Here is a 26,193-nt window from a genome sequence, read left to right as displayed (position 1 = left end):
TGTTTGATGTTCTAAAGCTATCCTATTACCTGGGGATCACAAAGCCACCTATAAAAATTACTCAAGGTCATCTTTCACAGACTTGTGGAAGAATCCTTTAGTCATACTTTCAAAGCACCACCCTTTTTGGATTGAGCCATCCTGTATGGCATACACAATATAGCTTACATCAGGTAATGATAATATGAAACACTTTCAATATTAAAGCGCTTTCACATTTTTACCTACAGGTAAGCCTATAATAAGACTTACCTGTGGGTACAATTAATATCTCCTAAACCTGCGCATGCGCTCTGAAGGTCTGGTGGATCCTGCTGGAAAATTAGAGCTTTTTGCTGGAAAAAGTACTCCCGGGTGCATAAGTGAGAGTGACGTCATCGTGGCTCCGGCCACTCATGGCGCCAGAGCCACAAACCCAGAACTAATTGGCTTTAAAAGGGTGGGCACGGGGCGCAGAGCACTGCTCCCTGAGCCATCCAGTTGTGTGACAATAGCGAATTCATATTTACTATTGTCTTCCTGCCTCTCCTCCCGACCAATCAGGAAGTGGATCTTAAGACACGATTGGTCAAGAGGAGAAGCGACCCTATGGCCAGGAGCAGAAGCAGGGGGAAGCCACCGAGGAGGAGATGCAGGGGAAAGCTGTGGAAGCTGCCCGCGACCTGGATGGGGTAAGTGCGGGGCTGGAGGGCATACAGTCGAGCGATGGGGGTGGGGTGTTTAAGTGATCTATCGATCAACTGACCAAAGGGGGTGTTGGGTGGTTTGTTTGCCACCCCCCCAAAAAAAATCTGGAGCACCAGGGGTCATCGAACATGCGGGACAGCGCATTTGTTTTCACATTCTTGGATCCTGGGCGATAAGTGATGTGAAACACAAATCAGGAGAAGAATAGGGCCTAGCACGGCTTCAAACACTTGGCAGTCGTCAGATACTCCAGGTTCCTATGATCTGTGTGGACTAGTACAGGATGTGCAGATCCCTCCAGAAGGTATCTCCACTCCTCCAAAGCCTTTTATGGCCAGCAATTCTCGATCCCCAATGTCAAAGTTCCTCTCCTCTCCGCTGGGGAAAGTTTGCCGGAAAAGAAAGCTACGGTATGCAGTAAGTCCTTGGGACCTTGATGCTGGGAGATTACTGCTCTAATGGCGACTTCAGATGCATCCACTTCCAGCAGATATGGCAAAGATGAGTCAGGGTGGCTAAAGACAGGTGCTGAGGTAAACAGTCTTTTCAGAGTGTCGAATGCGGCCTATGTCTCGGCCGCCCACTGGAAGCGGAGGTTCTATTTGATTAGCTGTATGATGGGGGAGATAATGGCAGAGAAGCCTCTTAAGAACCTCCTGTAAAAATTGGCAAACTCCTCAAAGCGCTGAACCCCTTTTTGTCAGTAGGTGTTGGCCAGTCCAGAATGGCAGAAACTTTCTGGGAGTCCATCTTGATGCCTTCGGGCGAGTTCACAAATCCCAGAAACTGGATATTGCACTGCTCGACCTCTCATTTCTCACCCTTGGCATACAGTCCATGTTGGCAAAGCCAGCTTAGCACCTTACTGACGCGATCCCGCTGGGTATCTATCCACCTCAATACAGGGCACTGGAAATTCCATGCGTTTTTATCAATGAACTTTTATGTGTATTGTTGGACTGACAATTCATTATAGCTGCAAGTAGTTTTAAACTACTTTTTTCCTTTAGAAATGTCATTTTGCGGTCAGACTGTTCTAAACATGGGAAACATGAAAAATGTGCCCATTTACAGGCATACTATAGACACCCCCCAGGTACGAAATTTAAAGGAATATTACACTTTTATTGTTTCACTTTGAGCACTATTAAAATCATTGCTCCTGAAAAAGCTGCCATTTTTAAAACTTTTGTTTGCATTGATACATGTCCCCTGGGGCAGGACCCAGGTCCCCAAACACTTTTTATGACAATATAATGCATATAAGCCTTTAAAATGATCACTTTTGATTATTCATGTTCATGTCTTATAGACTTTAATGGCGTTCGCGTGTTCAAACAAATTTTTTGCCTGTTTGCATGTTCTGGATGCGAACCGAACAGGTGGGGTTTGGCTCATCCCTACTTATTACAAATGTTCAGATAAAGGAACACCTGGGTAGCAGTGATCATAACATGATTTCATTTGATGTTAGCTATAAGCAAGAAATACATACGGGAAAGATAAAAACACTCAACTTCAAGAGAGCAATTTTTCCAGGGGTGAGGGCTGCTCTCCAGTACTTAGACTGGGAGGGAATATTGGCATCAATAAACACAGAACAGAAATGGGAATTCTTGAAAAAGACTGTTTGGGACCTCACTGCAAAGTACAGTATATTCCCATGGGCAATATGTTTAACAGGCTAAAAATAAAACCTATGTGGCTCATGGTCAAAGTTAAAAAAGCTATAAACAATAAGAAAAGAGCTTTTAAAAAATATAAAAATGAAGGAACACTAGTGTCGTTTAAATGTTACAAAGAATTTAACAGAATATGTAAAAAGGAAATCAAGGATGCAAAAGTTCAAAACGAATGACAGATCACAAAAGATAGTAAGACAAACCTCAAAAACTTCTTCAAATATATTACTAGTAAAAAGGTCAGGTCTGAATGTGTAAGTCCTTTACAAAATAATCTAGAGTGGGTGACTGGGAGAATACTTTCTTCAGCTTCGTGTATACAAAAGAGCATGGGGGAGCTCATGTCCATAATGGGGGTGGTATTGACACAGCCCCGAATGATCCACAATGGCTCAAAAGTGATATGGTCCAGAAATATTTAGACAGAATAAAGGTGGATAAAGCACCTGGCCCTGATGGCATCCACCCACAGATCCTAAAAGAATTGAGCTCTGTAATTTCAAAGCCATTGTATTAAATTTTTAGGGACTTGTTAATGATGGGAATTGGATTGGTGCAGGGCGAACGTGGTTCCTATATTTAAAAAGGGAACAAAGTCTTTACCAAGTAACTATAGACCTGTTAGTTTAACTTCTATAGTTGGGAAGATACTGGAGAGTTTAATAAAATACCACATATACGAGTTCTTGCTGGAAAAAAACATTTTAAGCAACGGACAGCATGGATTCATGAAAGACAGAAGTTGTCAGAAAAATTTGATTTCTTTTTATTTATTTATTTATTTAAATTTTTTCTATTTTAATACAGCTCGCCAAGTATACACACAGGTAAATTTAGTCATCAATAACATTTATTTATTTATTTTATTTCCAGTGCGGCTGCAATGACATAGAACAATGCTCATGAGACTTGAATAAAGAATACAACTCAGTGTAACCGTTCAGCCTAGGCTTAGCATAAAACAGTGTGTATTAAGGTTAATTATGAAACCATTTCTATTAAGATAGAAATATAAGATAGATATTAACATATAGTGTTAATATCCGTACAAAACCTTAAAAACTCACAATGCACATCAGACAGCTACTGTAATGGAATTTATGTACTACATTCTTATAAAACAAAATCCACTTTTTATTTAAAACAAACTATAAGGCTGCTTTCACACTGGGGTGGTATTCAGGCGTTACAGCGCTATAAATAGCGCCTGTGTAACGCCTGAAAAAAAACGGCCCCTTTAACTCCAGTGTGAAAGCCGGAGGGCTTTCACACTGGAGCGATGCGCTGGCAGGACGGTGAAAAAAGTCCTGCCAGCCGCATCTTTGCAGCGGTGAAGGAGCGGTGTATTCACCGCTCCTATACCGCTGCTACCCATTGAAATCAATGGGACACCGCGGCAATACCGCCGGCAAAGCGCCGCTGCAGCGGCGCTTTGCGGGCGGGTTTAACCCCTTTTCGGCCGCTAGCGGGGGTTAAAACCACCCCGCTAGCGCCCGCACACCGCCGCTAAAACGACGGTAAAGCGCCGCTAAAAATAGCGGCGCTTTACCGCCGACGCTGCTCTCGCCCCAGTGTGAAAGCAGCCTAACTGATTCTAACCCTCTCTTCTACAGTTCATATTTAATGGAGCTTTCTACTTATACAAATAAAAGTGGACACTAACCACAGCAAGCAGTAAGCACAAGTGTTTGCACCTTACACATCTACTCTAATTTCATTTGTTTGGTGGACTAAAGGTGCCCATAGACATTTGTTGACAATCTCCTTATCAGATCTCTCGGTCAGATTGAGAGATGATCCTGTGTACAACAGTCCCAAATGAGTGTTCTTTGGGGGGGGCAACACAAATAGACAGCTTAGAAATTATTTCTTTTCATGAAGAGGTAAGTAAAACCTTGGACAGAGGCATGGCGATGCATGTGGTATACTTGGATTTTGCAAAATCGTTCGATACAGTTCCGCACACGTGGCTCCTGTGTAAGGTAAAGACTACAGGCTTGGAAATACCAGTTTGTAAATGGATAGGAAACTGTCTAAATGACAGAATAAAGAGGGTAGTGGTTACTGATTCTTACTCTGAATGGTCTAAGGTTATCAGTGGTGTACCCCAAGTTTCAGTGTTGGGACCCTTACTTTTTTAATATCTTTATAAGTGATATTGGGTCTGGGATCAAAAGTAACATTTCTGTTTTTGCAGATGACACCAAGCTATGCAGTGGAATAACATCCTTACAGGATGTCTCCAATTTACAAGCCAACCTCAATGCAATCTAATTGGGCGACTATGTGGCAAATGAGGTTTACTGCTGATAAATGTAAAGTTAGGGCTAATAATATGCATGCATCATACATGCTAGGGGGAGTACAACTAGGGGAATCCATAGTGGAGAAGGATCTGGGGGTTTTGGTAGATCTTCATAAGCTCAATAATAGCATGCAATGCCAAGCTGCGGTTTCAAAAAACGAGCAAAGTCCTTTCTTGTATTAAGAGAGGTATGGACTCCAGAGAGCGAGAGAGAGATATAATTTTGCCCCTGTTCAAATCATTAGTAAGACCTCATTTGGAATATGCAGTTCAGTTTTGGGCACCAGTTCTCAAAAAGGATATAGGGGAACTGGAGAGATGCAGAGAAGGGCAACCAAACTAATAAGAAGCATGGAGGAGCTCAGCTATGAGGAAAGATTAGAGGAACTGAATTTATTCACTCACGAGAAGAGGAGAATACAGGAGGATATGATCAACATGTAAAATATATAAGGGTATCGGTCCAATTCTAGTTTGGGTAGGTCACACAGACGCCCAGGGCATATTATCTGTGGACGAGTAATCAGCCGTTTCCTGTACACTATGCCTATCTCTGGGTTGGGGGTCTTCAAATGGGTGGGAGGGTGTAGATCCCTATTCAATTTAGCACTTTCTTTGGCAGATGAGCTCCCCAAATTTTTTTTTTTTGTGGCGGGTTTCAACATTAAAGATGGTGCCTTTATACAGGAGTGATAAATTGCCCTACTTCTGGTTTATTTATTTTTAGGCTAGGCGCATGCGCAGTGCCAGGTTTCAATGGCGTTTAAGCCACTTCCGGGGATGTTACCCCCAGTGGTGGCCAGACCACCGATGTGCATGCGCAATACCATATCTAGGCGCTGTATGCGCCATCGTGCTACTCTCATCCGACTCTTCCAGATGATTACTGTCCCCGTTGGTGCTCAGTGGAAATATGGACATGCGCAATGCCGCGGGCTGACGCATTGGGCGCCATCTTTCTATACCCATTGTTTTCTCCTTTCCTCCTCCCATTGGGTCCCCTCCCCACGTTTACGTCCGTAACCCGGTAGTAATGTTAGATGCCGCCACGTTGGGCAAGCTAGTTAAATGCGGCCGTTTGACCGCCAATCCTTCTGCCATCTGCCTATGCGCCAAGGGGATGTGATGCCTCTTTTTTCCCCACTGTGTTGCAGCTGATAGCCTTGTGTATACTCTGGAACAGGTATGTATAGTGGGTGTTTCTCATGGCTCTGGTATATAAGTCGCTTTTACTGGAGGTTATGATTTTAGCACGCCTTACTACCTGCCCTTACATATCATATATTTTCTTTATAGAAATATTCCCGGGATGTGTCCCTAAATAATTGGTCTTATCAGTTGATCCAAGAATTTAGCTTCATGGATGTGGATAGAATCCAACACAGCAATTGCTGACTCAATTCTATCAATAAATCCAGGTATTTTATACTTGTTGCATATTATTTTTAGTTTAATCATACATTGCCAATAGTTAGACCTTTAATATTTATTTTACAATTTAGGTCCCATCTTTAACAGCTTTCCTGTGACCTCTAATTTGGACTGATTAGCATCAGATCTAGGATCTGGCTTCTGTTCTATGTTACCCACTGGTTGGGGTAAAATTTTGTGGTGCAAGCAGCACAGTATTGGTTTTATAGGTGAAATCATATTTAGACCTATAGCATGTGAAATGTTTGATATCTTTGACCATATAAGATAATGAATAGAATTGCCATGAAATTATTGTACTTTGGCTATTTATCCTAAATATTGCTATCTGTAAACATTATATGCTAGCTATATTTATATTGAATATACAACTGATTTATATTTGTTTGCAGTTTATCCACTGGGTGTACCTATTACTCCTGAGGAAGCTCGTTTGGAGCGAAACATGTCGAGTGGTATCCTCTAAAGTGTTCATAGATACACAATTGTGTTGTGTTCTAGTTGTAGAAAACAATGTGGATAATTAATTTTATCTTTTGTATGTGATTCAATTTTGTATAAAAATTTTTTTGTAATAAACAAACTTTTGTGCCTTTTATGATACATACTGTGTCATTACCTTTATTATGATACACCAGCACCTTTAAAGTCCCGGGGTCTAACCCCTTTTCCCCTGTTCATGTATTTCTCTATATATGAAGGGATGTGGTGCTAATGCTCGCTTGTGTTTACCCTGTCTGTTTACATAACAGGACAGTCACTCAGCATCAGCATAGGCAGTCTTGAAGGGATGTGACATTTCAAAAAAAATTATTCGGTTACATCAACTTTAGGTGTTTGGTAGCTGGTGGTGATCCAAGACTGATTCACCTTTATGTCTTTATGTCGATCAACCGAGTCGGTGGACAGGCGCACCCTTTGATCGGTTACAAAGCCACCAGCAGCACTGAAGGTGCGTTCGGAAAGAACGTTGAATGCAGGACAGGCCAGTAGCTCAAATGCATACTGTGCAAGCTCTGGCCAGTGATCCATCCTCAAGACCCAGTAAGCCAGAGGATTTTTGGTGGGAAAGGTGTCCAAGTCTGACCTTACCCCTAGGTATTCCTGCACCATGTAAATCAGACGCTGGTGATGGTTGCTGGAACCGATCATACCTTGGGGCTGTGGACTAAAAAATTGTCTGAATGCATTAGTCAGACGACCACCTTCTCCACCGCTCCTTCTGTGACTGACCGAAGCCTCAGCAACACGTTGTCCAGGACGAGGAGTTTGTAACCTCCAAGTCTCTGGTAATGAGCTGCACAGACCTTTCTGCAAGGCCTCCCGGAGATGTCTCATCCTCTGCTCCCTCTGCGATGGCAAGATAAGGTCTGCAACCTTACCCTTTTACCATGGATCAAGGAGAGAGGTTTGCCAGTAATGGTCCCTCTCTTTGATCCGAAGAATACGAGGATCCTTCCGCAGGCTTTGCAGGATCAGGGAGGCCAGGCAGCGTAAGTTAGGCATTCGGTCCGGAGTCCTCTGGGTCACTGAGGACAACATGATCCGCAGCCACCTCTTCCCAGCCACGTAAAAGTCCATGTGTTTCTTGGGACTGTAAATCATCCCTAAAAGACTGCTGCTGCTGATACTGAGTGCCAGACTCCACCTCCATGCTGACACAATCATCCTCCTCCTCCTCCTCTTCCTGTGTGATGGGTGGGACAGTAGGAACACTCTCTGGATAAACGGGGCCTTGAGAGGCAAGGAAGTCCTCCTCTTCCTGCCTCTGTTCTGACTCAAGTGCCCTGTCCATTATTCCACGCAGCGTATGCTCCAACAGGTGCACAAGAGGTACAGTGTCACTGATGCATGCACTGTCACTGCTCACCATCCTCGTGGCCTTCTCAAATGGTGACAGGACAGTGCATGCATCAGTGACACTGTACCTCTTGTGCATCTGCAGTAGTTAGTGGGTGCTGTGTGCCTACCCTACAGCACAGTACATACCTGTATCTACCCTTTATTGCTGGTGTTCGCTAATACAGGCATCTGCAGTAGTTAGTGGGTGTTGTGTGCCTCCAGCACAGTATACACCTGTATCTACCCTTTATTGTTGGTGTTCTATCATACAGGCATCTGCAGGAGTTAGTGGGTGTTGTGTGCCTACAGCACAGCACAGTATACACCTGTATCTACCCTTTATTGCTGGTGTTCTCTCATACAGGCATCTGCAGGAGTTAGTGGGTGTTGTGTGCCTACAGCACAGCACAGCATACACCTGTATCTACCCTTTATTGCTGGTGTTCTATCATACAGGCATCTGCAGGAGTTAGTGGGTGTTGCGTGCCTACAGCACAGCACAGTATACACCTGTATCTACCCTTTATTGCTTGTGTTCTCTCATACAGGCATCTGCAGTAGTTAGTGGGTGTTGTGTGCCTCCAGCACAATATACACTACCCAATTGCTGGTTTTTCCATCTCCCTGCAGGCCAATACTATGTCTGGAAGGCCAACAAGGAGAGGGATACATTCACAAGCCAATAAAAGAGGGCAAGCAGGCTCTGTGTCTAGAGACAACAGTGCTGGTTGTGGACGCGGTGCATCTTCATCAGCACGTGGCCATGGGAAACGCTCGTCCTTATTTTCAGCAGCTGGACGTGTTGAGTCGCATCATGCCGAAGACTTGGTAGAGTGGATGACTAAGCCCTCTTCATCCTCCTCATCCTCGCTCCTCCAGGCTCAGGGTATTAGCAAAGCAGCTGTCAACGCGTCCTCTTCCCTCGTCTCAATGTCATCATCAGTTACTCCTTCCCTAGACCCACCATGTCCTCCTGAGGAGTCCCCTGAACTGTTTGAGCCCAGTGTTGGGTACATGCTCCAGGAGGATGCCCAGTGTTTTGAAGGTTCTGATGATGATACCCAGCTAGAGGAAGGCAGTAGCGTTAGCGCAGAGAGAGGGGATGCTCAAGAAGGACAGCAATCTGGCAGTCATGTTCCACCAGCTGCAGCATACTGCCAGGGTTGCCATATCTATCCTGCGATGGCGCAGTGCATTGTGGGCTGTGAGCGCCACACGAATTTGGCATGAACGGCCCATAACGTTCGGTATTCGCAGAACGTACGAACATGCGTTCGACTCGAACATCAAGCTCATCCCTACTTGGCTACAACTCCACTCTCCAAATGTGGACTGGGTCTCTGGGCAGATCCTGGCTTGGGGTCCCTCATGTTTCTCGTCCTGCCTTCTCAAGGTGGCCCCCCAAGGAGAGACTTCCAGTTGCTACCACATTTGTATCTTCTGATGTTCCTGCTGCATACAGCGATTACTGGGATGTGTTCTGTAAGAAATCAGCTGAGCTGCTTCCTCCCTACAGGTCTTTTGACTGTACTGTTAACCTTGTCCCTAGAGCAACTCTGCCCAGGGATCGTACCTGTCCTCTGTCCATCTCAGAGACCCAGGTCACGTGAGAGTATGCCGCCGAGAATCTAGAGAGGGGTTTCATTCAGAAATCCTCATCGCTTGCAGGAGCAGGGTTCTTTTTCGTTGCCAAAAAGGTTGGTACCTTGAGACCCTGCATCGACTATCGAGGTTTAAAATTGGTGACTATCAAAAATCGATACCCCTTACCCTTAATATCTGAGCTAATCGACAGGTTGAAGGGTGCCTCCATTTTCACCAAGTTGGTGCATACAATATGATTCGGATACAAGAAGGTGATGAAAGAACAGCCCGGAGCTAAGACCCAAGAAAATAGGCACAGGGCTTGCATGAGTAGAGTTAACTCGGTCTGTAGGAAGGAGATAGGATAGGACTGGAGGGGTAAAGGGGGCGGAGACAGGATACAGCATTGGAGCGGGCATCCCGCCCCAGGTTCAGTCGAGAGGAAGAAGATTGAGAAGATGGCGTTGTTCCTGGGAGATCTTGTGAGCCAGCTGAGGGACACAGAGGCGGCCAACAGGGAGCGCTGGCTCCGAGACCAACTCAACAGCGTGCTGGGGGGAAGCTCGGGACAGTGCGGAGGCGGCAAGGGGGGAACTGGCCCAGGCACGGCGCTCCCGCCCGCCGGCTCGGTTCTCTCCAGACTCCCCAAGGGCTCCACATCGCAGGGCGGGGATCGCTGCCACCACCCCCCCAGCCACCAGCAAAGCGACCGGCAGTCAGGGCAGAGGCGGTATCGGTGAGCCACAGGGACAGTGTGCTCATTAAAGCAAGGATTTCTGCCAGATCGGCGGCTGCACAAGGAAGACCTGCCATGCGGAGGGATGAGGAGGAGATGGGCCTTGCCTCTGGCTCAGCCGCAGCGGGAGCAGGGCTCCAGCGGGGGAGATTCACAAAGGCTGCAGCAGGGCCCTCGCAAGCATCGGATGGCAGGGTCAGGCCTCAGGACTGGCGGAGTGCAGGAACTGGCTCAGCAGAGAAGAGGGAGAAGGTCTGCGGCAAGGGCCATTCAAAAGCAGCAGGAAACTCAGTCGCTGGGCAGAGAAGGGGCCGGCCCAGGCGCATTTTGCCGGAATTCCAGGTCGGGCCACCTGGACGGCTGCCATGGAGGGACATGGAGGAGAGTCCGTAATGAGGGAGAACTGTCTTCATCTGAAGGAAAGGTGCCACGTGGAGTTCCGGCAGCGGTTGGGAAGCGAGCGGCGGCTGGTGAGATTTCTTCCAAGCAGCTCGGTAAGTCTGACTTTTTTATGGGGTCTTTGGAAGGGGAAGAAGGGGGAGGGTCCGATAGTGGGGATGATGACCTGGCCCCAAGGGTTCCCCATGGCGGGGGGGCTCTCCCTCCCTGTCCTCCCTCCCTCTGGCCCAGCGGGTCCTGGACCACACCCCGGCAGATGGGGGTTATTGGATTTCCTGGCGGGACTGAAAGAGTTGGTGGGTAGGTTCGAGCCTGGCAATGCCAGGGCTGTTATGCCAGGGGGCGCTTGGATAGCCCCGGGGGACCGGGTGGGGGGACAGTTAAGGTCGCAGGCCTAGTCGGGGTCTGCTGGGGCGACCTTAACGGCTAGTGGGGAGGACACTGTGGTGACGACACCGCCAGCAGTTTCCGCAGAGGTCACGGTGACGAGTGCGGGGGACACGGTGCCACTAGGGACCTCGGGGGGAAAAAACGGGGACGACAGGGAAGGCAGGTAAGAAACAAGACTTGGTCAGATTAGCTGATGCAGCGAGCTGTGAAGTATATGTATGCTTCGAGGGGCCGCTGGGCGCTCATTTGAAGTAGGAAGTCAGAGAGAAGAACTGGAAAGGGGAATATGTGGAGATATTTTCTCTACTACCCCTGGAAAAGTTTATTAAGCCAGAGGACAACAAAAAGAAGGATGAGAAGAGGAGATACCGGCTGATACCGCGGACATTCCAGAATTGGCTACAGGCGTTTGCGATTCTCGCCAGTGTGATAGGGGAAAGGAACCGGAGCATTGTTTGGCGCTTTTTTGCTACCTGGACGCAATAGGGGAAGCACACAGAGTCTACAGGTGATTAGTGTGGCTGAGATACGACGAGCAATTTCGTCAAAGGAGGGCGATACGACCTGCTCTCCGATGGGATCACAAGGACATCAGCCTCTGGATGTGCCTGATGTCGTTGTCGAGAATGCCGAACCAGATTTTCGGGGGGGGGGGGGGCAGTGGATCAGGGGCTTCCGGACAATCGCTCGCTAGAAAAAAGGGAGTCTGTTGGCAGTACAATGAAGGGAGTTGTAAATTTGCTGGAAACTTCAAGTACAAGCATGAGTGCTCCGGTTGTGGGGGAGCCCACCCGGTGTCTCAGTGTTTCAAGCAGGGAAAGGGTAGAGCTGGCGAGCCTACGAACAAGAGGGATTACACCGGTGAGGGTGGAAAGGATGCATCCTTTCCTAGATAGATATCCTGATAAGGAGGCGGCTCAGATTTTGGGACAGGGTTTTGTGGGGGGTTTCGGATCCCGGCAGTCCTAGGGGTTTCCCCTCCAATGTCTAAGAATCTGCGGTCCGCGTTACAACATCCGGAAGTGGTTTCAGAGAAACTGCGGAAGGAGGTTGTGTTGGGGCGCATGGCGGGCCCTTTTTCGGATATGCCAATGCCAGATTTAGTGGTTTCTCCTTTGGGGGTAGTGCCCAAGAAGGAACCATTTAAATATCGACTGATCCATCACCTGTCCTACCCTAAAGGGGGGTCAGTTAACGACGTCATTGATCCTCGAATGTGTGCGGTCTCATACACGTCCTTTGATGCGGCAGTGTTTTGGGTGAGGCGATATGGAGGGGGGCAAAGATAGCCAAAACAGACATCAAGGCGGCATTTAAATTATTTCCAGTACACCCCGAAAGTTTTCATCTCCTGGGTAGCCATTGGCAGGACGAGTACTATGTTGACAGGTGCTTGCCTATGGGATGCTCTATCTCCTGTGTGTTGTTTGAGCGCTTCAGTTCATTCATTGAATGGGTGGTCAGGGACATTGCGGGAGTGAATTCCATCAACCACTACCTGGATGATTTCCTATGCATAGGCCCAGCCTCATCAGAGGTATGTGCAGGGCTTTTGACAATGCTGGAACAGGTAGCGGAGAGTTTAGGGATTTCACTGGCTCCGAACAAGACCGAGGGACCGACTATGGTGATCTGGATTTTGGATTCGGAGGTCATGGAGTGTCGCTTGCCGGAGGACAAGCTGGAGGCTTTGCAGGCGGAGATTCGAGGGTTGGTGGGAGTGCCCAAAGTGCAGCTTAGGACCCTTCAGTCAGTTTTGGGGAAAATAAACTTTGCATGTCGGATTATATCCATGGGAAGGGTATTCAGTAAGCGGCTGGCAGCCAGCACAGGGGGGGTATACTCCCCGAGACACTTCGTGAGATTGTCAAAGGATCAGCGGGATGACCTACGGACTTGGCACGTGTTCTTGGAACGTTTTAATGGGAGGGATTTGTGGATGTCCGGGCCGGTGAGTAACTTTGATTTGGAGCTCTATATCGACACGGCTGGGTCCACAGGGTTTGGGGCCTTTTTCCAGGGGAAATGGAGTGCAGGCCCGTGGCCCGATTCCTGGAGAATGGGGGGGTTGTCGAAGAACATGGTGCTCCTGGAGCTCTTTCCAGTGGTACTGGCTGTGGAGCTATGGGGGGAATCATTCAGGGATCTGAAGGTTCGATTTCATGGGGACAATTTGGGCATGGTCCAGGTCATCAATAGGGTATCAGCAGCATCGCCGCTGGTGGTGCGACTGTTGAGGCACTTGGTTCTCAGATGTATGCAATTGAACATTTTTATCCATGCAGTGCATCTGCCCGAGGTTGAAAACGTTATTGCTGATGCACTGTCTCGCTTTTAGTGGGACAGGTTTCGGGAACTGGCGCACAGGGGTCCCCTGCCCATCGGGACTGTGGAAGATTGCTTTGGAAGCGTCTCTGACTGGATCAGACGGTCAGTGAGTAAGGGTACTTGAACAGCATACAAGAAAGTATGGTCAGAATGGGAAACTTTGGGGTCCCAGGTGGGGGCAGATTTTCAGGATGCTAGACTGCTGGAAATCAATTTTGTATCACGGAACCTGGAGAGAGGCGTTTCGGGTTCACGCCTGGGACAGAAATTGGCTGGCCTGGCGTTTTGGTTTAAACTGAGAGGGGAGCAGGATTTCACAAAAGACTTTTGGGTGAAACAGGCAGTAAAGGGTTATCGGAGGGGTTGGCAGGTTAAAGACAACAGATGACCGGTGTCGTTTGAGCTGCTGGGTAGGCTTTGTGAGCAGCTGCGGGTGGTGTGTTTCTTGGGATACAAAAGAATTTTGTTTAAAACACATTTACACTGGAATTTTTTGGAGCATTCAGAATTGGGGAATTGGTCAGCCCTTCTAAGAAAGGGTGGGGAGGGTTAGGTTTTGATGAGGTAAACTGCAAGGGAGACAGGTTGAACATGAGGGTGCGCAGATCAAAAACAGATCAGGAAGGCAAAGGAAAGGAAGTTGTGGTGTTCGCAATTCCGGACTGTCAGCTGTGCCCTGTTCTCATCATGCGCACGTTCTTGGCCATTCGGCCGGATTTTCCGGGCCCCTTTTGATACATTTGAATGGGGAATCATTATCAAGATTTCGGTTCATAGGAGTTTTCCGTAAATGCCTAAAGGCTTTGGGTTTTTAGGGCGAAAATTTTTCCTCCCATTCTTTCAGAATGGGGCCGCGACGGAGGAAGTTAGGTGGGGGTTGGATGAGGAGTTGTTGAAAAGGATTGGTAGGTGGGAGTCCAGGAAATTTAGATCTTATGTTAGGCCGGAACTAGTGGACGTTTAGAGCAGGTAGTATGGGTGTGTCGGCATGGATTTATGTTACAGCTGTTCAATTACTGTTATTTGGGTTTGTTTTTCTTTCTTTCAGGTGCTCCACAAGGGTTGGTCTGGATAATGGCCCACTCTTACGTCTGCTGGGGAGCTAGGAGGGGCGATGTTAGGCCGCAAGGTAGGCAATTGGGCATTCCCAGAGGGGAGGCATACTTGAAATGGTTTGGTATTGGAGCAGGATGGTGCCCGAAGTGCACTGTTTTGTGGGTTTGGACAGGCCCCCGGATGTATTGGTTCTACATGTGGGAGGCAATGATCTGGGTCTCCGAATGAAATTGGACATTACGCGGGACATCAAATATGATTTCTTGCATCTTCGTGCGGCTTTCCCCAGGATGATCATTGTGTGGTCAGACATGATTGCCAGGACCACGTGGAGGTTTGCGAGGTCGGTTGACAGGATTAACAAGGCTAGGAGGAAAGTCAATCAGGAGATAAGCAGGTTTGTAGTGAGAAATGGGGGGCTGGCTGTTAGGCATGTGGAGTTGGAGGTAAATACCTGGCGTTACCTGCGAGATGACGGAGCACATCTTAATGCCGTAGGGATCGATCTGTGGGCTTTAGGACTCCAAGATGGTATTGAGAGGGCCCTGAGGGCATGGAGTGCGTTCAAGGATAAGGTTTTACCCTTGTTTGCTATGGCGGGTGTTGGTCGATGCAGGTAAAAGAAGATACCCCCTCCCCACAGAGAAGGTGATGCGGGACCCATTGGAGATATGGGCTCGTTGGTGATATTCCATATAACAATGGTTTATATGGAATCTGGTGAATGGATGCACTGGGGTCAATAGTTGGTTGTCTTTGAGCTGACATGTCAGCTTGAGGCCTAGTTTACAGTTAATACGACCGCAGTGTATGTTGATCGTTATGTTAATGGAGTGGGGAGGGGAATGTCCTGCAGAACACCAACGCATTCAGTTTTTCCAGTTAACTGATGTTTCTTGAGATGTTTTGGTTTATATGGTAATTTATTGTTTGATTAATAAAGGGGCTGCTATGGCCACTAATTTACTCCAAAAAAAGTGTGGTCTCCTTTAATGGGAAGGGGAAAGGTATGGAGTGGGTGGTTGGTTAGCAGAACAGGCAACATCGATTATACTATAGTCATGGAAAACTGTGTTTAAAACTAGATACAGGCATTATAAATACCTGGTTATGCCCTTTGGCTGTGTTCCAAAACATTGTCAATGAAATCTTCAGGGATCTGCTGTACGAGTTTGTTGTCATCTATCTGGATGACATTCTCATCTTTTCGGAAAATCTGCTTGTCCACAGAAACCATGTCCGCACTGTACAGCGCCTTAGATAGAATAAGCTGTATGCCAAGCTGGAGAAATGTTCTTTTGAATGTTCTGAGGTCCTATTTCCAGGATGCTTTGTCTTGCGTTTGGGAGCTCGTATGGATCCTGGAAAGGTCTTGGCCATTACCAATTGACCTTTTTCTGCTAGCCTCAAGGCCACACAGCGCTTTCTTAAGTTCACAAATTATTATAGGCAGTTCATAAGGAATTATTCTTCCATTGCTGCGCCTCTTATCGCTTTGGCCAAGAAGGATGCGAATGCCAAGCACTGGCCTCCTGAAGCTGTCTCTGCATCTAACGACCTGAAACAGGCCTTTGTTTCTGGCCCTTTCTTGAGGAGACCTAATCCTGGGGATCCATTTTTTATTGAAGCAGACGCTTCTTCAATGGGGTGTGAGCTGTGCTTGTTCAATCCTTTGAGAAGAGACGTCAACCATGTGGGTTCTTCTCCAAAAAAAATTCTCAGACAGAGAGAAATTATGCTATTGGTGATTGGGAACTTCTTACAATTAAATTAGTGTTAGAGGAGTGGCCTTATCTCTTGAAGTGCTCCCCTCACTCCATAATGATTTTTACTGATCACAAGAATCTTCAGTACCTACAGAATGCTAAACGTCTGAATCCCAGACAGGCCAGATGGAATCGTCTTTTCCAGTTTTAAGTTCACGATTACGTACAAACCTGATTCTTGCAATGGCCAGACTGATGCACTCTCTAGGTCATTTGACACTTTGGACAAGGAGTCCACCTCTGAGTCGATCATTCCGACCTCATGCATTGTTGCCCATTCTACCACCCTGGAGTCAAAAATTCCAGACCTTCGTCCCCACTGAGCCAAGAGATCACTGTCAGAGAATAATACGGTAATTTGGGTGGTAATCAATCAGTTCTCCAAGATGGCTCATTTTCTTCCTGTTCCTGGTCTTCCCTTTGCTCCTGCCTTGGTTCCCATTTTTGTTCAAGAAATTTTCCACCTCCATGGGGTTCCTTCTCATATTGTTTCCGGCAGGGGCGTTCAATTTATGTCTCATTTTTGGAGAGCCTTTTGCAAATCCCATATATATATATATATATATATATATATATATATATATATATATATATATATATATATATATATATATATATATATATATATATATATATATATATATATATATATATATATATATATATTTATTAATAGCCATAGCTATTAAAGGGCCATTTAAAAAAAAGAAATTCAAATTTAGTGTAAATATGAGACCTGAGGACTTTTTGACCCGAGATCTCATATTTAAGTGGTCCTGTCATGCTTTTTTTCTATTCTATTAGGGATGCTTACATTCCTTGTAATAGGAATGAAAGTGCACTTTTTTTACACTTTTTATTTTTTTTAAAAGAAAAGTGTAAAAGGAAAAAAGAAAAGGCAAAATAAATAAGAAAAAAAATGTAAACGCGCCCGTCTCGCTGAGCTTGCATGCAGAAGCAAATGTATATGTGAGTAGCACCCGCATATGAAAATGGTATTCAAACCACACATGTGAGGTATCACCGCGATTGGTAGAGCGAGAGTAATAATTCTAGCCATAGACCTCCTCTGTATCTAAAAACATGCAACCTGTAGAACCTTTTAAACATTGCCTATGGAGATTTTTAAGCGTAAAAGTTTGTTGCCATTCCACAAGTGAGCGCAATTTTAACCACTTCCCGACCAGCGCATGACGATGTACGTCGACAGAATGGCACGGGCAGGCAAATTGGCGTACAGGTACGTCCAATATTCGATGCCGCTCTGCCATCGCTGCGCTGGTCGGGACCCCCGTGAGTCCGGTCGCGGGACCCGCGGACTCGATCGCCGCGGGCATCCCCGCGATCGTCTCACGGAGCGGCCGAATGGAGGAAATGCTGTATAAACAACATTTCTCCATTCTGCCTAGCAACTAGTGACACTGATCTCTGCTCCATGTGATTGGAGCAGAGATCAGTGTACACTAAATAAAAGCCCAACCCCCCCACAGTTAGTAACACACCCCTAGGAACACTTAACCCCTACACTGCCACCCACTGGTTAACCCTTTCACTGCCAGTGTCATTTACACAGGAATCACTGCATTTATATAGCAGTGATTATTGTATAAATGACAATGGTCCCAAAAATGTGTCAAAAATGTCCGATGGGTCCCCCACAATGTTGCAGTCACAATAAAAATCGAAGATCGCCGCCATTACTAGTAAAAAAAAATAATAAAAAATTATTAATAAAAATGCTATAAAACTATCCCTATATTGTAAACGCTATAACTTTTGCGCAAACCAATCAATAATCGCTTATTGCGATTTTTTTTACCAAAAATATGTAGAAGAATACGTATCGGCCTAAACTGAGGGAAAAAAATGTTTTTTTATATATTTTTGGGGGATATTTATTATAACAAAAAGTAAAAATAATGCGTTTTTTTCAAAATTGTCCCTCTATTTTTGTTTATTAGCGCAAAAAATAAAAAACGCAGGGGTGATCAAATACCACCAAAAGAAAGCTCTATTTGTGGGAAAAAAAGGACATCAATTTTGTTTGGGAGCCACGTCGCACGATCGCGCAATTGTCAGTTAAAGCGACGCAGTGCCGAATCGCAAAAAGGGGTCTGGTCTTTGACCAGCAAAATGGTCCGGTCTGCAAGTGGTTAAGCGTGACATTTTGGGTATCAATTTACTCGACATAACATTGTCTTTCACAATATAAAAAAATTGGGCTAACTTTGCTGTCTTATTTTTTTATTCAAAAAAGTGTATTTTTTCCAAAAAAAGTGCACAAATACGGTGTGACAGAAAGTATTACAACAGCCGCCATTTTATTCTCTAGGGTGTTAGAAAAAAAAAAGTAGAATGTTTGGAGGTTCCAAGTAATTTTCTAGCAAAAAAAAACTATTTTTAATTGTAAGCAACAAATTTCTGAAAGAGGCTAATCTCTCCTCAAAGCATGGCTCCAACCTAGCCCCTATCAGGGAACTCTATATTAACCTGTGCACTGCAAGCCAGCTCTGCTGATCAATATTGTGTGTTTGGCTTTCCTGTGCGACTTGCTGTGTCTTCTACATCTGATTCCAGTTACCGATCTTGGCTTGTTCTTGACTATCCATACCTGCTTGTTACTCTGACCTTTGGCTATTTCTTGAATATCTTTACCTGCTTGTTGCCCCAACCTTTGGCTATACCCTGACTATCCTTTTTTGTTGCAGTCTGCTGCTTCCTCTCTATCTCTTTGTAGTCTACTATGAGCTGGGAGGCCCTGGGGTCACGACCTGGAGCCAGACTGCAACTAAATTCATCCCCGACACTAGGGGCATTTAGCTCCCAGTGTCATAACTGTTGGTACTACAGAGGGTGCATTTGTCACCTGGACTCAGGTGACCTGACAATAACCATGTTTATAGATATGTTGTCATATTTAAAAATTTGATCTGTTAGCCTTTAACCAGTTGCCACCTGCTCACCATCAAATGACAGCAGGGCGGTGCGGCTCTCGTTCTGGGACGACATCATATGATGATGTCCTAGAACCGCCGCTCCCGCGTGTCCCTGGTGATGTGCAGCGCTGCGATCGCAATGCCCACCAGTTCAGCCTATCAGTGCCATCTCATCAGCGCACATCAGTAAAGGAGAAAAATTACTTAGTTACAAAATTTTTGGTCTTTTTTTTTGTAAATAATAAAAAAAACAGCAATGATTAAATACCACCAAAAGAAAGCTCTATTTGTGTGAAGAAAATTATAAAAAATGTGTTTGGGTACAATGTAGCGGGACCGCGCAATTGTCATTCAAAACGCGACAGCGCTGAAAGCTTAAAAATGGCCTGGGCGGGGGTGTAAGTGCCTTGTGGGCAAGCGGTTAAAAAAGTGAAATGAAATAGTGTGTAAAAAATACTGAATCATCAAGATTACAAAAAAAAATTACTAACCTGACCAATGGTGGAGGTTGCTGATAATGTGAAAAAAAAAAAGCATGCTGATAAAACTGTGTATACATTAACCTGAACATTTCTTATTGGCACAGCTGGCTAGTGTACAGGTGAGGGGAATGGGGTGGGGGGTCCTGGTAAAATATATAAATACCTACATTATTAGCAACAAATTGTTCACTGGTAATATTAACACCATGAAATTCCTTCTGATCTGTGTGCTCCTCGGGGCAGCTGGTGAGAATACATTATATATATATGTATATGTGTGTGTGTATATGGTATGTTTATTCATTTTTTAAATATATTGTTTTGTTTTTTTATATAAATGTAAACTTAATATATCCCTTTGCGTAGGCTCTCTATATGTAATCAGTACATGTTGTGCTTTACAGCTGCCTTGGACGATGACAAGATCGTCGGAGGATATACCTGTGGAGCCTACTCTCAGCCCTGGCAGGTATCTCTGAACTCCGGATATCACTTCTGTGGTGGATCCCTCCTCAACTCCCTGTGGGTGGTCTCTGCTGCTCACTGCTACAAGGCGTAAGTGCACTTTTTATGACAGCACTTTTTATTGGAATAGTTACAAGGCATTGAAAAAAGTAGTATCTATTATTCAGAGCTTTTACCAGTTGGCTGACCAGCAAAGTAGCATGTTGGTTAAATGGATTGTTGGTTGGACACGGGGTAGGTCAGCAGGAGATCCCTTATTATTGAAGAACCTATTCATGAAGTGCAGTCAAATTAATCACAAATTGGTGCTCCCAATCCCTTGCTAACATATAGCTCCGGTGTAATATCCAAATCAGATATACATTGAAAATCATGATTGCAAAAAATATAGTGTTCCTAACAATAATTAAGCTAGACCAATGAAACAATGTAAACATTACCATATCACATTTTCAGCTGTAATGATTGCTTGATCAGTAAACCCTTTCTCCAGGTATTCTGTAATATTTTGAATAGCTTGGGGATGAGTTAAAAATGCTACCAAGTGTTATTTATTCCTATGACCCCCCTTTGGAAGTTTTCCCCCTCACTTCTTGTTCATTTGATATGGGGTACATTAACAGAAAGCCTTCCCAAATCTATTAGAATGTATTTTTGTTTATGTGTTCATAGGAAGCAATTTTATACCACTTTCTGTCTTTACCGGAAGTGAGGATAAATCTCGCTAATAAAAAAACAGGCCTCTTTATAGTCTCTATTCCTTTCCTGCTCTATACCAACCAAATTTCAATGTTCTCACTACCCAAAACGTTTGTACTTCACTCCTGGAACTGAAGGTGAGTGTACCAACCACTACTGGTACACGTTCCATACTAAGCACACCTACACTGATGATCAGTTTGAAACAAATTAACTGGCTTCTATCTAGAATTCCTTTAATTAAGATGCAAATGTATACTGATTTTATTGAATTTATCTCTATACAGGAGCATGCAGGTCAGACTCGGAGAGCACAACATCGCTGTCTCTGAGGGCACCGAGCAGTTCATCAACTCTGCCAAGGTCATCAGAAATGCCGCATACAACTCCAGAACCCTGGACAATGACATCATGTTGGTCAAGCTGGCCTCTCCCGCCACCCTCAACTCCTACGTCAAGAGCGTGCCTCTGCCCAGTGGCTGCGCTGCTGCCGGCACAAACTGTGTGATCTCCGGATGGGGAAATACCCTTAGCAGTGGAAGTAAGTCAACATCACTGTAACATCATCTATTACTGATAATAAATTACACTAAGCTTCTCAGGTAAACTTGCCAAGATTAGAAAATGTAGGCAAAATGAATCCTTTGAGGAACAAATATAAAGCCTAACTCTGGGCAGTTAAGAATGAATTAAGCTTTTCTCCATCCCTTCAGCTTGTTTTGTCAAGGGGTTGGGATAAAACAAAATAATGTTTAACTTAATCCAGAGTCCTGAAATATTCTTTCATAAGGTTATGGCTGTGGTGACCAGTTGTCAAAAACCTCTCTTCTTGCCAGTTCTCTGACCAGTCTTGTCACTGCCCCTCTTACTGAGGTCATCACGTACAGTGCAGGACCAACCTAATGCCAGTGGCTATGTCATTAGGGAGGCTGCCAGAAGGAGTACCCAATCCCATTTTGCCATTTTTGCCCAATCCCATTTTTGCACCAGAGAGAATGGAATCAAACAGGAGGCTGTCCTGGGGTAATATAGATATTACTCTGGACTATCATGAGCTGGGAGGATTTTAGTTAAGCAAGCCATATATGAAGCAACACTGGCAGTGTTGATGGGGGAATCCTTCCCTCTCTTGGAACTATTGTGTTTTTATTGCTAGTGGCTATAGACACTGGCAATAATTGCATGCTAACAATCGGACATGCTAGTTGTACCCAAGTCAATCGATGGGACAAATTGGGGACAATTTGGCTGCTTTGGACTGCCCGCTTTATTATTTACTAAAGAAAATCAAAACATAAATAAAGTAGAAAAAAATAAGAAATAAATTCTGAAATATCTTTGAAACTCAGAACTCAGAAGTGTCCCCATTGGAAGACTTCCCTTTTCCCCTTCTGACAACCACTCAAAATGTTGGATTTCTCATAATTTTCAGTCCTGGTGACAATGGTCATGAGGACAAATAAAGAGGGGGCATGCCTTCAGTGAGAACACAGGCAGCAATAAAACCTGAAGTAAGGTTTTATCCCCCCACCCACACCCCTCTATCCCAAAATGTTTTACTGCTTCTTTTTAACCTGAAAATATACACAGATAACTGGAAGAGAGATGGGATTATGGGTCAGCCGTGTATTTGTAAGTTCATCTTCTAATATCTAGAACTATTCAAAACATAGCCTGTATAAGTTATTCACAACATAGTTGCAAGTCACCTTGGTAAAGAGATGCATAATATCCACAAAAGCACCACCTTCTGGCTGCAAGTGGTAAATATAATAATAAATAATTTGATTTTTTTTTTATTCTAACTAAAAATCTATAAAGCAAGCTTTTGTCTTTTTTTAACACGTTTTATTCTTTCTCCTTTTGTATTCAGTAAATATTTTATTCACTGTTTTTTTTTTTTTTTTTTTTTAAATTGCAGCCAGCATGCCTAACCTCCTGCAGTGTGTGAATGCCCCCATCCTGACTTCCACCCAGTGCAGCAATGCCTACCCTGGGGAGATTACTGGCAACATGATCTGTGTTGGCTACCTGGAGGGTGGCAAGGATTCTTGCCAGGTAATTGCTATTTTATTTTGTATATAAAGTTGTACTGTTCAAAAAAAATTGTTATCTCAAGCTACTAGTAGTTTTTTTTTTTTTTCGTAGACTGAGAATTATACATTTTTTTTTTCATATATTAGTTTAAATGAGTTCAATGTATAATTTGTAGTCCAAATATTCTGGTAAAGTTTTGAAACTAGATTAAAGATATTTTATGGTAAATGCATCGTAAAACAGATCTTTTGTAGTATAATTTCATATTAGTTGAAAAAGCAACTAATAAAGTTAAAGGGGTTGTAAACCCTTGTGTTTTTTCACCTTAATGCATCCTATACATTAAGGTGAAAAAACTTCTGTCAGTCACCGGCCCCTCAGCCCCCCGCTTTACTTACCTGAGCCCCGTATTTCCCTTGACAGAGATGAGCTGTCCCTCTCTGCACAGGGTCCTGGCTCTTGATTGGATAGATTGATAGCAGCCATAGGCTCCCGCTGCTGTCAATCAAATCCAATGACGAGCGTGCTGGGGCAGGGCCAAGTCCGGCATTCCTGTCTATGGACAGAAGAGCGCTTCTCCTAGGGGGTTATCTGATGTGAGGAGGAGCCACGAAAGCCACCAATGGACCCCAGAAGGGGATGATCGGGGCAAAGCTGCACATTGGAGGTAAGTATGACGTGTTTGTTATTTTAAATAAAATAAAAAAACTAAGGCTTACAATCACTTTAAGGCAATATGGATAAAAATATGATCTTAAAGTATAACTCAACCCAACAAAAATGATGTAATGATTTACTAAAACTGGAGAGTGGCTACCATGCATAGCTGCTCCAGATTTTGCACTCTCCAGTTTTAGTAAATCAACCTCAATATCTTTTAGTTTACTAGTCCTTATAAACGGTGGCTGCATTATTTTTCTCGTTTTCAGGTTAAGAATGTTTTTTTTAGCAAATATAGGAATTAACTGTTGATCCTAGTGCAGTAAAACTCACATATATAAATAATAATAACCTCCAGTGAATAAGTTAAAACAATAGTGACCAAATTTCATAAATATAAATATTAATATGCAAAAAGTCCACATGCATGAAAATGTTCTGGAATGCTGACAAAACATGAATATCAAATTTTTCAATTTTCTGTGACACTCTCTGCAGGGTCTATGTGCTGAAAATAATCACCACCGCCTCACTGTGCAATGCCTGCTCACCTCAAAGAAAGACACCTTTGGGTCTATTGACTCTTTGCCCACGTAAACACGGTCGGAGAATCGGTCGGAATGCGTCTTATCGGACCGTGTCATCAGATAATCCGACTGTGTGTGGTACGCATCGGACTGATTCCGTCCGAATCTCTGTCGGACCCAATTTTCCAACATATTGGAAATATTTCCCGACCAACTGGGCTGGTCGGACGTAATCCGATCATGTGTAGAGAATTTTGATCGGACCAAGTGCCACGCATGCTCAGATCAAATTCCTACATCAAAGCTATTGGCTACTAGCCTGAATGTAGTCCCATCGTAACGAAATTGCGTCATCACGTTCTGAAAGATCTGATTTTTCGACAACTTAGTCCGACCGTGTGTATGCAACAGTTTCGGACACAATCCGTCAGACTAAATCTGACGGACAAAATCCGCTGGATTTGGTTGGCAGAATCTCCGACCGTGTGTACAGGGACTTTCAGTGATAATCCAAAAAGGTCAGCCAGATCAGAAAAGGATTTTAGCTATTTGTTGCGTTGTGTCCCAGGTCCCGTGATTTTCTCAAAGGAAAATGTTCCCTGAGAAAGTCACGTGACCTGCGACGCAACACGTCAGCAGGAGACGGTGACGACACTTCTGGTGTCTTGTAGTTGAGGAAGTGTAATGAGGAGGAGAGCTGTCTCATTGTTTAACTGAGGCATTTTTATCACTATACAAATGTGAGTGCTTCTGTACAAGATTTTATAATAAGATTTTATTTGCTTTGAGAAATTGAACCTGGGGACATTTTTTTATTTGATTTTTTGAATTGATTTTATGAGAAGTTTTGTTAATCCTGGAATGAATAGCTGAAATCCTTTCCTGGTCTGGCTGACCTTTTTGGATTATCACTGAAAGCGTTAATAGACCCAAGGGGGTCTTTCTTTGAGGTGAGCTGGCATTGCACACTGAGGTGGTGGTGATTATTTTCAGCACATATACCCTGCAGCGAGTGTCATGGAAAATTGAATAGTTTTGTCGGCATTCAAGAACATTTTCATTCATGTGGACTTTTTGCATATGAATATTTATATTTATGAAATTTGGTCACTATTGTATTCACTTATTCACTGGAGTTTATTATTAATTATATATGTGAAGTTTGGCGCACAATTTTTTTTTTATTATTTATCTCATGGTGTCGGAACACATTCTGAATAGTCACATCTGTTCCCCATTTATATACAGTATATATTGTTTCACTTTTTTTTTTGGTTTATCTGTATCAGCACTTTAGTATCTTTATTGTTTTAACTGTTGATCCTGCCAGACATCCAGTGTCCTTGTCACTTCCTGTGAAATAAACTGCAAGCAAACACAATTTTGTCCCATCGCCCAACTTGTAATTGCAAAGGTAGACATGCTTGAAATCCAGCCTAGATGGCTACCATGGCTCCTTCCATAGATACAGGGGAGGAAATGAGTTTAACCACCCAGGGACAAGAAGGGTGTCCCCTGGATTACCAGGTGGAAAAAAAGTTAAAGCCTGAAAAAATTAAAACCAAAACAACCACATCATCTAAATACTTATAATTTACAGTAATTTACCCAACGTTCTAAAAATTGCATTTTCTGTTTTTCAGGGTGACTCTGGTGGCCCCGTGGTCTGTAATGGACAGCTCCAGGGTATTGTCTCCTGGGGATACGGCTGTGCCCTGAGGAACTACCCAGGTGTCTACACCAAGGTCTGCAACTACAACTCCTGGATCGCCAGCACTCAGGCTGCCAACTAAACTTTCAACTGAAATACTTATTCAGATTATTCTATTCTTTGCCTCTAGAATACATCAAATGATGTGCTGGACTCAGACTTTACACCTACATTCTGTAATGACTGAATAAACATATTTCTTTATATAACATAGTTTTGTTAATTTTACATATTATTATAACTATTGGTTCTCCGTTTGTTCCTCGTCTTGGCTACAGAATATGGGCTGCAAAAAAAAAAAAAAAAAAGAACAATATATGCAATGCAGTCTGTCACTAGCACCCCCCTATACATCAGAATGATTTTCAATAATAATCATAAAAACAAAATGCCATGTATGCTGGGGGTGGAAGTACAGCTATTTGGTGGAGGGCAAATAGCAGTAGCTCTACTTCCCTGGAAGACAAAGC

At 44.2% G+C, this 26,193-nt stretch overlaps 1 protein-coding gene across 1 annotated transcript; it reads left to right on the top strand.

Moving 5' to 3' along the window:
* The first annotated feature begins 19,731 nt into the window (after positions 1-19,731).
* LOC143930623 (trypsin-like) lies at positions 19,732-25,932 on the top strand. The gene is made up of 5 exons (XM_077455119.1): positions 19,732-19,870; positions 20,029-20,179; positions 21,076-21,329; positions 22,710-22,846; positions 25,656-25,932. The coding sequence occupies exons 1-5, from the start codon at positions 19,753-19,755 to the stop codon at positions 25,803-25,805; spliced, it is 810 nt and encodes a 269-aa protein (XP_077311245.1). The 5' UTR covers positions 19,732-19,752; the 3' UTR covers positions 25,806-25,932.
* The last annotated feature ends 261 nt before the right edge of the window (positions 25,933-26,193 follow it).

Source organism: Lithobates pipiens, unplaced genomic scaffold, assembly GCF_037356315.1.
Source record: "Lithobates pipiens isolate NorthernLeopardFrog02 unplaced genomic scaffold, aLitPip1_a1.2 Scaffold_25, whole genome shotgun sequence".
Taxonomy (NCBI): Eukaryota; Metazoa; Chordata; class Amphibia; order Anura; family Ranidae; genus Lithobates; species Lithobates pipiens.
This window is presented reverse-complemented; position numbering and strand designations above follow the sequence as displayed.